Source organism: Acipenser ruthenus, chromosome 14, assembly GCF_902713425.1.
Source record: "Acipenser ruthenus chromosome 14, fAciRut3.2 maternal haplotype, whole genome shotgun sequence".
Classification (NCBI taxonomy): domain Eukaryota; kingdom Metazoa; phylum Chordata; class Actinopteri; order Acipenseriformes; family Acipenseridae; genus Acipenser; species Acipenser ruthenus.
This window is the reverse complement of record NC_081202.1, coordinates 24,660,096-24,675,442: the sequence shown is the minus strand read 5'-3', so window position 1 is coordinate 24,675,442 and position 15,347 is coordinate 24,660,096. Positions and strand designations below refer to the sequence as shown.

Genomic DNA, 15,347 nt, shown 5'->3' with positions numbered 1-15,347 from the left:
ATATTTCTTGGCAAATTTTAGACGGTTTGATTTATGAATTTTCTTTAAGTGGTTTGCAGTGAGTTCTCTGTGCATACAACTCTTCTGTGTTCAGGATGCTTTGTACAGTTTTTCATGCACTATTATGCCTGCTGCTTTTTAAATCTTTCTTTAAGCCCTTGCCTGTTAATCTTAGATTTGTTTTAGCTGCTTGTACGATTGTCCTACCTGTTGTGCTCGTAGTTTTCTTTGGAAGTCCACTTCTTTCAAGTGTTTCAGTTGAATTTGTTTTGTGTTTTCTTGATTATTGCTCTGATTGTGGATTTTGGTATTCCATATTTCTTTGATACTGTTCTGTAGTAATTTCCTTTCTTGTAGTTTGCTATGAGTGTTTTTCTCAAACGTGAATCAAACTATTTTGTCTTAACCACCATCTGCTGTGTTGCCAAAATGTTCTTCTTCAACAGATGTTGAAAATAATTACCTCTTTTTCTAGCTATTGACTTTTAATACAGCTTAGGTACCTTGTAATGGTTTTCAATCAATGACTATATTTTAAAATGTGTTCTATCCCAGGTGGGGGACACTGCTGCTGTACCCTTGAGCAAGGTACTTTACCTAGATTGCTCCAGTAAAAACCCAACTGTATAAATGGGTAATTGTATGTAAAAAATAATGTGTAAAAAATTATGTAATTGTATGTAAAAATAATGTGATATCTTGTAACAATTGTAAGTCGCCCTGGATAAGGACGTCTGCTAAGAAATAAATAATAATAATAATAATAATAATAATAATAATAATAATAATAATAATAATGCAAAATAATCTCTCTCTGCGTTGTGCTCTAAATAAACAGCATTATCTTTAGGGCAATTACATTTGCAATGCATGTAATATACTTACTCTCAGCAGATTATGTTCTTAAAGCTAATTCTTCAAAAGCACTTGACTCTTTCAAAGTGATATTAGATGTGCCTCGGGTAATCTACAGGCTGATATATAAAGTGTGATTCAATGAGCCTCAGCTGCACAACATCTCCCTGGGTGAGAATTCCATGTGTGGTTGACGCAGGGTGGAAAATGGGACAAGTAGCAACGTTACCACAGAGAAAAGGCAGCTATGTCATGGAGCTTCATGAATGGTACAGGTAATCTTATACTTTTATTAACATTGTGTTTTTCTGTTGGCATAACATTTATAATTTACTATTTAGATGGAAAAGTCAGGAGTCAGATCCTGAATAGGGGTAGGCAGTTAGTATGGAAGGGTAATACATTCTGCTGTATTGGATAGCCTGCAGCATAGGCTAATATCTCCCAAGCTGTACTGGATATTGAAGCTGCTAGCAGGATGTCCAGTCTTCAATATGCATGTGAGTGCTGCTCTTTTTAGAGGCTTAGAGGTGGAAGGAACCCTGGTAAAAAAATAAAAAAATAAAAAACTACTGATGGTTTCTGCTCAGTTCTGAGTAGATATTGGTCCCCATCACAAAACCACCATTACAACAGCCAATAAAATATATGGTTATTATATATTTAGTAAGAATCACAGAAACTGAGTGAGAGCAAAAAAAAATGCAGGTTTTGCTTAAAAAATAATATAAGAACATATGAGAAAATGCCATTTGGCCCATCTGTGATCACAAAATTAAGTGTTAGAAAAATGTAGATGATATAAAGTTAGCTTTTAAGTTAAATTAAGAGTGCATTAAAAAAAAAAAAAAAAAAAAAAAAAGATGACAGTGGCCAATATGGGTTCAGTTCTTCATCTAGGTGAAAGCCTTTCAATGTATCCGCACTGCACTAACTAGAATCATAAACAATGATGGCTATAGCAGCTGTCTAATTGGCAGTTCAGGACGAGGAACTAACCTTACGTGTTAGCGACATTTCTGCTCTACACCACACAAACAAACGATTCCAAGATAATAAAAGAAGAAAAATATAAAATACTGAAGCAATGGGCATACAATATCCATGGATCCTGAATAGGTCTAAAATGTGCTGTGTAAATACAGTAGAACCTGCACTAACCTTATTGTTTAGTTCCAGGAATTTTACATCACATAAAACAAAAACAAATTCCTATCTTGAAAGTCAGAGGTGCTCGTATTAGTATTTTAATATTATAATAATTTGTATGATTTGTAGTACTGGTACAATTAAGTCTTCTGAGATTACAAAACCCATTCTACTATAAATAGACTACAAAATATGTAATACATTGAGATAAATGTTAGTAATTTTTTGTGTAAAGCTGTAGCCCATGGTAGTGTATATTTCAATAAGGAACATGAGCAAAAGCAGACAGCAGTTATTTTGATTCTAGTCTCACTGTGACCCAAAAGTTAGGTCAGGCAAAAACTTGAATTTAATTATTTGAAAGTAAATGTATTGAAATAATCCACAACTCTTACCACAGTAGCATTAACTACTAAAAGGTCCTAGTCATAGACTTAAATGGCAGTCGTTAGTAATTAATTTCCACCTGTAGCTGATGGACAACATCTTAACTACCACTAAGTAAAATTAAGAAGAAAGTGTTAACTTACAATAGGTCAGGGCCAATGAAAAGCTGTTGTGATTAATGAGTAGCATTGTCAGAACAATTCATATAAACACTTGTCTGAGGAAATCCCAAACAAACCACCAGAAAACTATGCAGAATGTCATAGAAATGTTAATGTGCTAACAATGGTCCTATAAAACCCTTGTGTTAGACTAGACAGGCATTATGTATGTCTGAGGCAATGTTGGACCATGGAGATGGCAGACATTGTGTGCTGCTGTCTGGGGGTGTCATCCTTTTAACCTGCTATTCAAGAGGAATGTTCTTCAACACTGGAGAGGTCTTTTACTGTGTAAAACAGGTAGTCAAATATGTAGATTTCTTCAGTGAATAACATCTGTTATTTCAATTATTTCAATGTTCCAGTCATTGTCTATTAACAAGAATTATTTTGCAGCTCTATGCAATAGATGAATTATTGATTTTCCTTTTGTAATTATGAGTAAATCACCTTATCTGGACAAAAACTATTTGCTGTTGACAGGACCTTTTTCTATGCATGGCCCTAGTGACTTTTAAATAAATATTATTGGTAGCTTAATCCTATATTTTCCTTTACTTATTCTCTAACTGAACCGTCAAAAAACACCACTTTTTCTATTATGTGGTACAGACCGCAGTTAGCAAATCACCCCCTCTAACCTGATCACTATAAAGCTGAAGTTTGCAGAACTAAAAAAACAACCCCCCTTGCTATAGCTTTTTCTAAAGACAAAGAGATTATTAGGTGAAGCAATAAAAGGTGCATAGCAATATGAATACAGCAGATGTTCATATACTATCACTCAGGAACAAAGTTATTGGCTTTTTGACACATGCTTTTTTTTTTTTAATAATCTTTAATATTAAATCCAACTTGGTACAGCCTGTGCTTCTTGAGAACAAAGCTGTAATTAGACCCACAGAGGTTTGAATTGAGTTAGAGGTATAATTTTGAACACATGGCTTTTAACAAGATCGCTCATACAGCTGCATTGTTCTATTGCAGGGGTGGAGCTAGTTTTTCATGCCAGTGGGGGTGAGTCTTATTCTAGGGGCCCATTGGTAAAATAGTTTTCTTATAATTTACTGGTGTTGTGATCGTATGTTGAAGCACATGTAGCAGAAGTGCTGGATTACTGTATAGTGGAATGCTGATGTGCATAAAATTAAAAGTCGATAAACTTTCAAAAACTGTAAAGAGTCTACATAAAATAGTTGAAAACATAACAGGAGATACAACTATTTGGCATACAAATACCCACTTTTGAGGTACTAAGAATCCAGCAGATTGCTGAGGAATACCATAAATGTAAACAGTGAAGGGTTTGTTGAGGAAAAATACAAGGACATTGAACATAAATTGTCTTTCCTTGCATTAACCCCCCTGCCGGGACAAGTTAAAAAATAGGTCCCGGGGGGGGGGGGGGGGTATTCAAAAAACCTTCTTTGACTTGATGTCAGACACCCTGCAATGCTCACATTTTCATGAACATGAGAGCTGGAGGAACACATTAATGGCAATATTATATCAGAAGGCTCCATTTAATTAAAAATAAGATTTGATATTAAATATGATTGGCAAAAAAAAATAAAATATGAGATGTTAACCAAAAATGTATGAACATATTTTTAATTTTAGTGAAATAAAAAATAGAGCAAAATAATAATAATAAAATGCGGTTATCGAACAACAACAAAACACTACTACTACAAATAACATTAATATTAATTATAGTAATATAAATATAAAAATATATAATACTAATCAGGGTTTATGTAGCATTTTACTTCTAATATTTTTTTGGTTTTGTTTTGAGGGATGGAATAGCTGCATTGGGATTTATTCTATTTCTGACACTAAAATGACAAAAAAAAAACTAGCTAAAGAGAAAGGGACGATTTTAAAACAATCAAAATACTGTTACTGTTATGAGAAGAAGAAGAAGAAGAAGAAGAAGAAGAAGAAGAAGAAGAAGAAGAAGAATCTTCTGGCTAGATAACAGTATTAACTGCTTTAAGAAAAAAAAAGCAGCCTGTGAAAAAATCCTCTGAACTTGACTCATTTTTTTTCTTTTGCTTTTTTTGACAAAAAAAGAAAACCCATGTTGAAGGGATTATTAAAGAGTTAATCATACATTAGAAATAATACATTATTATTATTATTATTATTATTATTATTATTATTATTATTATTATTATTATTTGTGTATTATAAAACTAAAGTAAGGTTTCATCTCAACCACCGAGTCGTTTCCTTGTGTTGAGAGGTTGAAGGGGTAATGGATTTGCGATAACTAGATAAATTAATATATACATCAAAGTTTTTTTTAACCAGTTGACTATAGTTTTTTCAGGTACTTTTGAATTTTCTGTATATATAGCTCCCAAATTATTCCACACAATAGAACTCTCACACAAAACAGCTAATCACTTTTTCAAATCACTCCTATCTCACACAGCACACAAGCAGCGCTACAGAAGACAGACCAGCGAGAGGGGTATTGCTGCAGAATGAAGGCTCCCACAGCGTAGCTCACACAGGGTATTGCTGCGTGCGCAACTCGTAATAGACATCATCATTACATGCTACAGCCCGATCACATATTAGGTGATAAATGTACGTACTAAAACAAAGTTTATTGTATAACAATAACCTAACCCTAAACCTAAGGTTTGTGGGGTATTATGGCTACGTGGTATGGGGTGTTGAAGGTCAATGAAGCACTACATAAATTACGAGTCACGCACGCAGCACTACCTGTGTGAGCTACCCTGTGGGAGCTACCCTGTGTGAGCTACCCTGTGTGAGCTCTTTGTGTGAGCTACCCTGTGTGAGCTACGCTGTGTGAGCTACCCTGTGTGAGCTCTTTGTGTGAGCTACCCTGTGTGAGCTACCCTGTGGGAGCTACCCTGTGTGAGCTACCCTGTGTGAGCTACCCTGTGTGAGCTACGCTGTGTGAGCTACGCTGTGTGAGCTGCGCTGTGTGAGCTACCCTGTGTGAGCTACGCTGTGTGAGCTACCCTGTGTGAGCTATCCTGTGTGAGCTACCCTGTGGGAGCTACCCTGTGTGAGCTCTTTGTGTGAGCTACCCTGTGTGAGCTACGCTGTGTGAGCTCTTTGTGTGAGCTACTCTGTTTAAGCTACCCTGTGGGAGCTACGCTGTGTGAGCTATGCTGTGTGAGCTACCCTGTGTGAGCTGCCCTGTGTGAGCTACGCTGTGTGAGCTATGCTGTGTGAGCTCTTTGTGTGAGCTACACTGTGTGAGCTACCCTGTGTGAGCTACGCTGTATGAGCTACCCTGTGTGAGATACCCTGTGTGAGCTCTTGTGTGAGCTACCCTGTGTGGGCTACGCTGTGTGAGCTACCCTGTGTGAGCTCTTTGTGTGAGCTCTTTGTGTGAGCTATGCTGTGTGAGCTACGCTGTGTGAGCTACGCTGTGAGAGCTACCCTGTGTGAGCTCTTGTGTGAGCTACCCTGTGTGAGCTACTCTGTGTGAGCTATGCTGTGAGAGCTACCCTGTGTGAGCTCCCCTTTGTGAGCTACCCTATGTGAGCTACGCTGTGTGAGCTACCCTGTGTGAGCTACCCTGTGTGAGCTGCCCTGTGTGAGCTACCCTGTGTGTGCTACGCTGTGTGAGCTACGCTGTGAGAGGTACCCTGTGTGAGCTCTTGTGTGAGCTATAGCTATAGACCAATAGCGCAACGCTAACTGAAACGCCCACAAAACCACCTGATTTCTCATTAGTCAATGGCCAAATAAAGATACAAAAACATTCGTACAAGCGTCATCGCTGGGCTTCTGGGTGGTGTAGTTTTGAAAGCAATCCATTTTTTTAAATGGGAGAATAACAGCGGTAAAGACAGTGTACAAAGACATTTCAGCTGATTGGATTGGCCTGTGCCAGTTATAGAGTTAAGCATATGACAGCTACAGTATTCAAGCGCAGGGCTGGGGTTAAAAAAGTGTGGAATGTGGCCAGGTGTTTTTTAAATTGATTTATTGATTGTCAATTAACCCTTGTCATGTGCTTTAAAAGTGGAGCCAGCACCTTTGTTTGGGAGGGAGTTAGTTTAGGAGAAGGGCTGAGAAGTAGTTTGTGCTTTCTGCACTGCCCAGAGATATCTGTAGGTAGATCAAATGGGTCAGATTTTGGTTTGGTAACAAATTTGAGCAATACTGAGAATCTATCCTACAATATGGTGATACAGTATGGTGATACTAACAGAGTTGGTGAAAAGCATTTAGCCTTAAAACCTTAAAATTAAAATACTGTTTGTTATTTCACTTTACAGAAAATTTATCAATGAGTGCCCTAGTGGACTGATTACTCTCCATGAATTTCAAAGACACTTCTGTGATGGTACAGTGGGCAATGAGTCTTCGGAATATGCTGAGCAGATATTCAGAACACTGGACAATAATGGGGTAGGCAGCAGGTTCTGTAATGTAGAACATTAGGCAAAGCAGAGAAAGTGGAGGGAATTGTGGACACCTTGCATTTTGCAGGAACTCCAACCTAATTGCATATGCATTACAATATAAATTATTTAAACATATAATTAATGATAAGTTCCAATGTACTGTATCACACCTGCTTCTTATGATGGCCTTATTCCAATTCCTTATTCATGAGATTGGCCACTTACCGGAAAGACCCTTACAACAGTTAACTACAATAATTTTGCAGTTCACCATATTTTCCCTTTGCTTATATTATGCATTTAGAGAGCATTACCAAGGATTTTTAACAAGCTATCGCATATGTATCTATGACTAAATTAGTGCTTTATCATTAATACTTTAGGGATTTGCTGTGCTTTACTATGTTTTGCTGTACTTTATGTTTATAAGGGGTGTAGAATCTTAAAATGTTTATTGTGAGCCAGGAGTTATTGTTTACCTTCCAAAATGTATTGTACAATATAAATTCTGAGTAATTTTGACTGTATCATCAGCCTTTTCTTCAGAAATGACAGATACTTGGAGAAACATGGATGAACTGTTTATTTAAAATCCTCACAGTTGAACGCCTTTTGTTTTTATACATGTTAATATTTGACCCCTTCAGGACGGGATTGTTGATTTCCGAGAGTATGTGACTGCTATAAGTATGCTGATTCAAGGCTCCCCTGAAGAGAAGCTGAGATGGTCCTTCAAGTTGTATGACAAGGATAAAGACGGCGCTATTACACGATCGGAAATGCTAGAAATTATGCAGGTATGTTTTGCTTTACTACGTTTATCAACAAGCAAAATAAGTGATCTTCATTAGAAAAAAGAAAAAAAATTCTAACATAACACAATGCTACTTATTTCACTGTTCTGCTCTCGATCTCATTAAGCTTCCTACAATTGTCTTTTACTTCTGCGTAAACCACAGATAATACTTTTACATTTAGATACACTGTTAGGATGCCAATACTGTCAGTAGTATAAAATATGAAATAATTGAAACCATGTGTAACATTTGTAAAAGATGGAAGGGTAAGACCATTTTTTAATGAAAATAAGAATTTCATGAATAAAATTAGGTGTCATTAGTGTTTATCCCAGTAGGTGGCATCAGACAGACTTGTTTCCATATAATCCTTTTGGGTAACAATGCAACTGTGGCTGTATACAGCCACCTGGTGGTCACAGAAAATTATGAGGCACATTTTTTAAATTTGTATATGCAATTTTAAGTACAGTGTTAATACTGTAAGAAATTCCGTAAGCATCTGTTTTATTACACAGCATACTTTTTCCACACACTGTTTTGAGGCAGTACTGATTCTTCCTGATGTTTCTCATGTGCTCTCCAGGCTGTATATAAAATGAGTCTGGCTGCTTCTCTAACAAAAGCAAACCCTTTAACAGTGGAGGAATGCACTAACAGGATATTCAGCAGACTGGACAAAGACAGAAATGGTAAGAAGGTATATTAGGGAAGGTTGCTACAATGTAAGCTAGCTAGCTTTAAAAATTGCTATGCAGCAAATTCAATGGGTCCCTTTGTTTCATTTGTGTAGTGTTATTTTATCGCACCAGTTTTCGAAATAGAAAATATTGCTCCAAATAATAATTTGGGGGGGGGGGGGGGGGCTAGGGGTAATTTAAGAGGTTCTATGCACCTAAGATTTTTGCTCGCGTAACATTAGCAGTTTATTTTACATTTTACAAAAAAATGGGTGCAAACTTATCATGGTGGTAAAGGCTTTATGAATATGACCTAATGTGTCATAAACATTCTGCAGTATTCTGTAGTAATAGTATACAGTAACATTGTATTATGTATAATTCTGTGGAGTTTTCGTTTTTATCTGGGAAGGCAATGTGCAGGTAATATATCATGAAAGTGGGTTTGAGAGTGTTTTTTCTCTTAGCTGATAAAAGCCTGAGGTGGGCTCTTGGTGGTTGGAATTGTTCCAAGGTGGCCCCAGCACTTCTCTGTAAACCAGCTCTGGCACTTGTGAAGTACAGTATATATTATTTCTCCCCTTCACAGTGCCTGATAAGTATATTGCAGCCTCTCTGAGACCTGCACACGCTCAGTGAATTGTAATTGCACTTTTGATGCGGAGTAATACATGCATGGAAACTTGAAATATTCTTCCCAAGACAAACAAGGGGCGATTCTTGATGGGCAGATTGGCCTCTTCTTGTTTCCAACATTCCTTCTCATTTAAAGCCTAGATAAATCATGATAAAGGCACAGAAAATTAAAGCATAGCAAATCACTGTAAATGCAGTAGAATCATGGTAAATACATGTTAAACTGCAACACTTCAATGCAGATTCAAGTGCCCTTGCTTAAAAACTATTCTCCACTTTTTTTCTTTCTATAGCCGTTATCAGCCTCGAAGAGTTTATCGAAGGAGCTTTAGATAACGACTGGATACGTGAAATGCTTGAGTGTGACCCCAACACAGTCAAAGTGGAAAAACCTCAGAAAATCCACTCTCCTGTCTAACAAGCTGCCTACCTCTACATGATTCGCACCATTAAGGAACCCAACCTGTAGGGAATTGTACAGCTCCTTAGCAACAGGCTATTTATTGCACAGTAGTTGCTGTGGTTTGAAAATTTTAAAGAGACACTGCCTATGTAAAACTGTAAAAATAGCATTAGGAATTTATAAATGACTTACTGTTTTTGTGAGAATTACAGGTTGTAGTTCATATACTGGCTTGAACTGTGCCACTATGAAATGCAACATGCCCTAGTTTCTGATTGGAGGAACTGCATTGTTTTCATGATGTCTGTTATTAAAATGTTCAACAGTGCGTATCATGTGGAATTTTGTATTCTGTTAAATTGAATAAGCTTACTCATTCTATCCATCTGTCTGTATTCTATATAAAACATAATGCAATAAAAAGAGTTAAATTTGACCTTATTTTATTATATTTGTAATATCCTTCAAAACATAATCCCAGTATTCAAAGATGGACTGAGCCCACTGAAATCTAGGTTCAAAAATAAACTCAGAAGTAAAAGTACTGCGTAAAAACCATATTTAAAAAGTGTTTGCTCTTGAAATCCTTAACACTGAATGCTCGTTTGGTATATTATATGTGATATAGTATAATACTATAGATATCGTATAATGTTATATGCTAGATTTGCAAAGCAGATAAAGTTTTAACTGATGCAAAAACAGAAGTGACTCTGCACATTGCTACACAGTAAGATGATGTCAGTTTTATTCTTTTTGGATTAACCGTAGTTCATAATGTATGTGTACGTACAACCACAAATGCACAGTATGATACAAACTATCTAATGTACAGTATCAGTGATGGTCATGTAAGTCATATCCAGAAATATACAAGACCTCTTCCCCAAATATACTGTATTAAAGGCATTAAGAAAAATGCTTGTTAGGTTTTATTATGAACACTTTTATCCCTATAGGAATTTTTTTGTTGTATATTAATAATATATATATATATATATATATATATATATATATATATATATGTAGCGTGCACGGGGGAAGGCAGCAACAGGGCTGGTAGGTGCGTAATCACACACAAAGACATAAGCCCGATATACACTCCTTGCAAAGGAGCCGGCTCTTTTGTACAGCAGTATCGGCACTATGCTGCAGTGCGAGAGGTCCCGGGTTCGCGCTCGCCCTCCGCCTGTGTGTGGATTGCCTCGCCCTGTGTGATGCACCTGCCTGCGGGAACTGAGATCGCTACATATATATATATATATATATATATATATATATATATATATATATACAGTGCCTTGCGAAAGTATTCAGCCCCCTTGAACTTTGCGACCTTTTGCCACATTTCAGGCTTCAAACATAAAGATATGAAACTGTAATTTTTTGTGAAGAATCAACAACAAGTGGGACACAATCATGAAGTGGAACGAAATTTATTGGATATTTCAAACTTTTTTAACAAATAAAAAACTGAAAAATTGGGCGTGCAAAATTATTCAGCCCCTTTACTTTCAGTGCAGCAAACTCTCTCCAGAAGTTCAGTGAGGATCTCTGAATGATCCAATGTTGACCTAAATGACTAATGATGATAAATAGAATCCACCTGTGTGTAATCAAGTCTCCGTATAAATGCACCTGCACTGTGATAGTCTCAGAGGTCCGTTTAAAGCGCAGAGAGCATCATGAAGAACAAGGAACACACCAGGCAGGTCCGAGATACTGTTGTGGAGAAGTTTAAAGCCGGATTTGGATACAAAAAGATTTCCCAAGCTTTAAACATCCCAAGGAGCACTGTGCAAGCGATAATATTGAAATGGAAGGAGTATCAGACCACTGCAAATCTACCAAGACCTGGCCGTCCCTCTAAACTTTCAGCTCATACAAGGAGAAGACTGATCAGAGATGCAGCCAAGAGGCCCATGATCACTCTGGATGAACTGCAGAGATCTACAGCTGAGGTGGGAGACTCTGTCCATAGGACAACAATCAGTCGTATACTGCACAAATCTGGCCTTTATGGAAGAGTGGCTAGAAGAAAGCCATTTCTTAAAGATATCCATAAAAAGTGTCGTTTACAGTTTGCCACAAGCCACCTGGGAGACACACCAAACATGTGGAAGAAGGTGCTCTGGTCAGATGAAACCAAAATCAAACTTTTTGGCAACAATGCAAAACGTTATGTTTGGCGTAAAAGCAACACAGCTCATCACCCTGAACACACCATCCCCACTGTCAAACATGGTGGTGGCAGCATCATGGTTTGGGCCTGCTTTTCTTCAGCAGGGACAGGGAAGATGGTTAAAATTGATGGGAAGATGGATGGAGCCAAATACAGGACCATTCTGGAAGAAAACCTGATGGAGTCTGCAAAAGACCTGAGACTGGGACGGAGATTTGTCTTCCAACAAGACAATGATCCAAAACATAAAGCAAAATCTAGTGGTTCACAAATAAACATATCCAGGTGTTAGAATGGCCAAGTCAAAGTCCAGACCTGAATCCAATCGAGAATCTGTGGAAAGAACTGAAAACTGCTGTTCACAAATGCTCTCCATCCAACCTCACTGAGCTCGAGCTGTTTTGCAAGGAGGAATGGGCAAAAATTTCAGTCTCTCGATGTGCAAAACTGATAGAGACATACCCCAAGCGACTTACAGCTGTAATCGCAGCAAAAGGTGGCGCTACAAAGTATTAACTTAAGGGGGCTGAATAATTTTGCACGCCCAATTTTTCAGTTTTTTATTTGTTAAAAAAGTTTGAAATATCCAATAAATTTCGTTCCACTTCATGATTGTGTCCCACTTGTTGTTGATTCTTCACAAAAAATTACAGTTTCATATCTTTATGTTTGAAGCCTGAAATGTGGCAAAAGGTCGCAAAGTTCAAGGGGGCCGAATACTTTCGCAAGGCACTGTATATATATATATATATATCCTTTCTGTGAACAACAGTCAAGCAAAATCCTATTTGATACTTGCTTAATGCTCATACACATTGTAGCCAAATCAACAACAGTAAGAGCAGGATTATACAGTGTATCACATTTCATGTATGTGCACTAACCTGAACCCTCTGGTTTATATAACCTGTTGTTTGTTGTCACAAGGTTTAAATGGACAGGGCATAGTCCATTAACAAATTATTGTCCATGTCAGTGCAATGATATATAATGCAATGCTATGACCTATTAATAGAATGTCACTACAGTAGTAACATTTTGATATTTTTACAAACCAATATGACGCCAGAACACACTGATTATCTATGTAGGTACCATGGTACCGTTTGTGCTACTGTATCAAGTATACTGTGCAATATTTATTCAAACTCCATTGCTGTGGACAGCCAGTGCTGTTATGCAAGGGTTTTGTTGTACTGGTTCCATTAGTTTTCTTATGATATCCCACTCGTATTGTCTAACTTGATGTAAACATATTTCTAAACCCTTAATGATCCCATAGCAACCAAAATACCAAACATTCCATTCAAGGTTCCAGAGCAGAAAACAGTGACAAAATGAATATCTCTTACACAGAAAAGACCTTGTTCAATGTGTAAATCTTTACTTATTGACAATGTAGCTCTGAGTAACTACCAACACATCCAAATGAAAAGAAACATTCCTTTGAAAAAAATGACTCTCTGTAGCTTGTTTGTATAATATGTAATGTGTACGTAATTGACACGAGAGTGCTTTGTTGCTAACACCGGTAGCTGAAAGCTGTTAAATGCAACACTGCAAAAATGACATGACACGATCCAAGCATCTGCAGTGGATATCATTTTGTTAAACTGGACCGCTTGGGAGCAAAGTTACCGGTTGTGCAAGTCTAGATCTTGCTCTAAAGTGCAGGGTGTGTGAAATGAGCATAACAAGCTACTTCAAGTAATGTGACAAACCAAATAAGCAGCGCAAGCCTGTGCTACCTAGGTGATGGATTTGTTTAGTTCCTTATTGCTGAGATGATCAGAACTGGAAGAAAGGAACACTCAGAGACAGGTACTGTTCTGTGAGAAGACTGAGAACTCTGCTTTAAAGGGGCTTGTTTTTGTCAGTGGTAAGTTTTCTAGGAGTTTTAGCGCCTGTTTATTCAGTATTGGGATTGGTTAAGAGGTAAATAAAAAATAGAGTCAGGTTGAGTCTCTGTAAGACCTTTTGGAAAGGTTGAATAAGAACAGTATAGCCAGAACATGTTACAGTTTGACTGGTGTGTAAAAAAAAAAAAATCCCCAATGAGTTCTTAATCATTTACTATGGAAGTCTCACTTTTTTTAAACATGTTTGAATGTTCTGGGCTGTGATTGTAATATCAGTTAACAGGGTCTTGCTCTGATGAGGTATTATTAGTATTGCTTGGAGGAGTTTGATACGGTGACACATGAAACTTCAGCTCTCTGGCTAAATTTTAAATCCCACAAAACCACACTTGCTCTTGTTTCACTTAAAAGTGTTTTCCTTTAAACAACAGCAAAAAAACCAACGATTAAATGAATGGTTGGTAACACTCTGTTATGCTGTATATGTGATTACATAGCAATTACATTGTAAATACACAACCACATGTGTAAATTCAGCTTAATTATCAAAGATCTAGCAACTGCCAAAATATTTCTAATTTCTCTTGACTCAAACAGGAATAAAGTAAACAGTTGAACACCCTCCCTTAGTATTGATATTCAAAGCTAGTACTACAAGGAACCATATGAGCTTTCCTCTCAACTGGCTTATATACAAATCCATCCATTCATCTAACTGACAATGGGGGAGTTTCCATGTGTGTTCTAATTTTACTCAAGACATTGTACTCGAGCAAAATGAAAAATGGCCCTATATATTTCAGGTTTATTTTCAGTCACATATCTGATCCTCTTGTGCTGTTCTCCCAAATGTGCACGCACATTGCCACTTCACGTATAAATAATCACACATGGAAACTCCCCCATTGACACTGTGCTAGCCTCAATAACTTACTGTGCTATACCATTCTCCCTTCCAACAGATGGCGCTTCAGGATACAGAATTTATGGCCACTTTGTACTCCAAGGAGACAGAAAAGGTATGGTGTTAGAACAATCTGCCTTTGTTATCAGCAAATGCCTGTAAATGCTATCGGAGAGGTAAAAGGGAAATAGTTTCATTAACACATTTTAATTATATGTTACAGTCGACAAATGAAGTCAACATGAAAACATCCGAGTTCTTTTATTTAATTATTAAAATGTGTGATAGCAATCAGGATGTAGTGCACACTTTCCTGTTCATTCGTTTTGGTTCAGTAGAGCCCCTGTGCCCGGTAGGAATGGACAGGGAATTACCCCCTCTTGCTTGCTACGTGACATATTGCATGTCTGTTTATCATTTTCTTTGTTTGTTTTATATTTGTATCATTATTTTTATTTTTTCACACTTTTTTCTTTTTTTCTCTCTCTCATCTTTCCCTCTTCTCTGTTTATTTTGGGTTGATAGAAGTGTCTGTACTGAACTCTCACTCCAAGTACCTGTTCCATTTAGCAGAATATATACCATCTATAATGATCAAATCTCTAAAGCAGACCTGTATTTATTTGTGTAGTTACTTTCTTAACAAAGTGTCATGACTGCAGCTACAATGATGATTTCCTGGAATGTCTGGGGCATCAACACTCCAACTAAAAGAACAAAGGGAATGAATGCTCTTAAGAAATTAAAAGCAGATATCTCCTTGTTACAAGAGACTTATCTGACAGAGGCAGGACATCAGAAATTAAAGTATAAATGATCGCTATATATTAATACACGGTTTAATTAGAAATAAGCGTATTACAATTCTAAATATATATGCACTTAATGAAGACAGTCCTGAATTCTTCCATAAAATCTTCAAAGAATTAGA

At 37.1% G+C, this 15,347-nt stretch overlaps 1 protein-coding gene and 1 long non-coding RNA gene across 2 annotated transcripts; both read left to right on the top strand.

The window, feature by feature from the left end:
• The first annotated feature begins 966 nt into the window (after positions 1 to 966).
• si:ch211-245j22.3 (uncharacterized protein LOC563798 homolog) lies at positions 967 to 10,063 on the top strand. Its single transcript, XM_034032129.3, has 5 exons — positions 967 to 1,130; positions 6,827 to 6,959; positions 7,603 to 7,752; positions 8,339 to 8,444; positions 9,362 to 10,063. The coding sequence occupies exons 1-5, from the start codon at positions 997 to 999 to the stop codon at positions 9,484 to 9,486; spliced, it is 648 nt and encodes a 215-aa protein (XP_033888020.2). The 5' UTR covers positions 967 to 996; the 3' UTR covers positions 9,487 to 10,063.
• A 3,284-nt stretch (positions 10,064 to 13,347) lies between these two features.
• Positions 13,348 to 15,137, top strand: LOC131697360 (uncharacterized). The gene is made up of 3 exons (XR_009307194.1): positions 13,348 to 13,532; positions 14,475 to 14,531; positions 15,048 to 15,137. It is a non-coding gene; the product is annotated as an uncharacterized LOC131697360 (long non-coding RNA).
• The last annotated feature ends 210 nt before the right edge of the window (positions 15,138 to 15,347 follow it).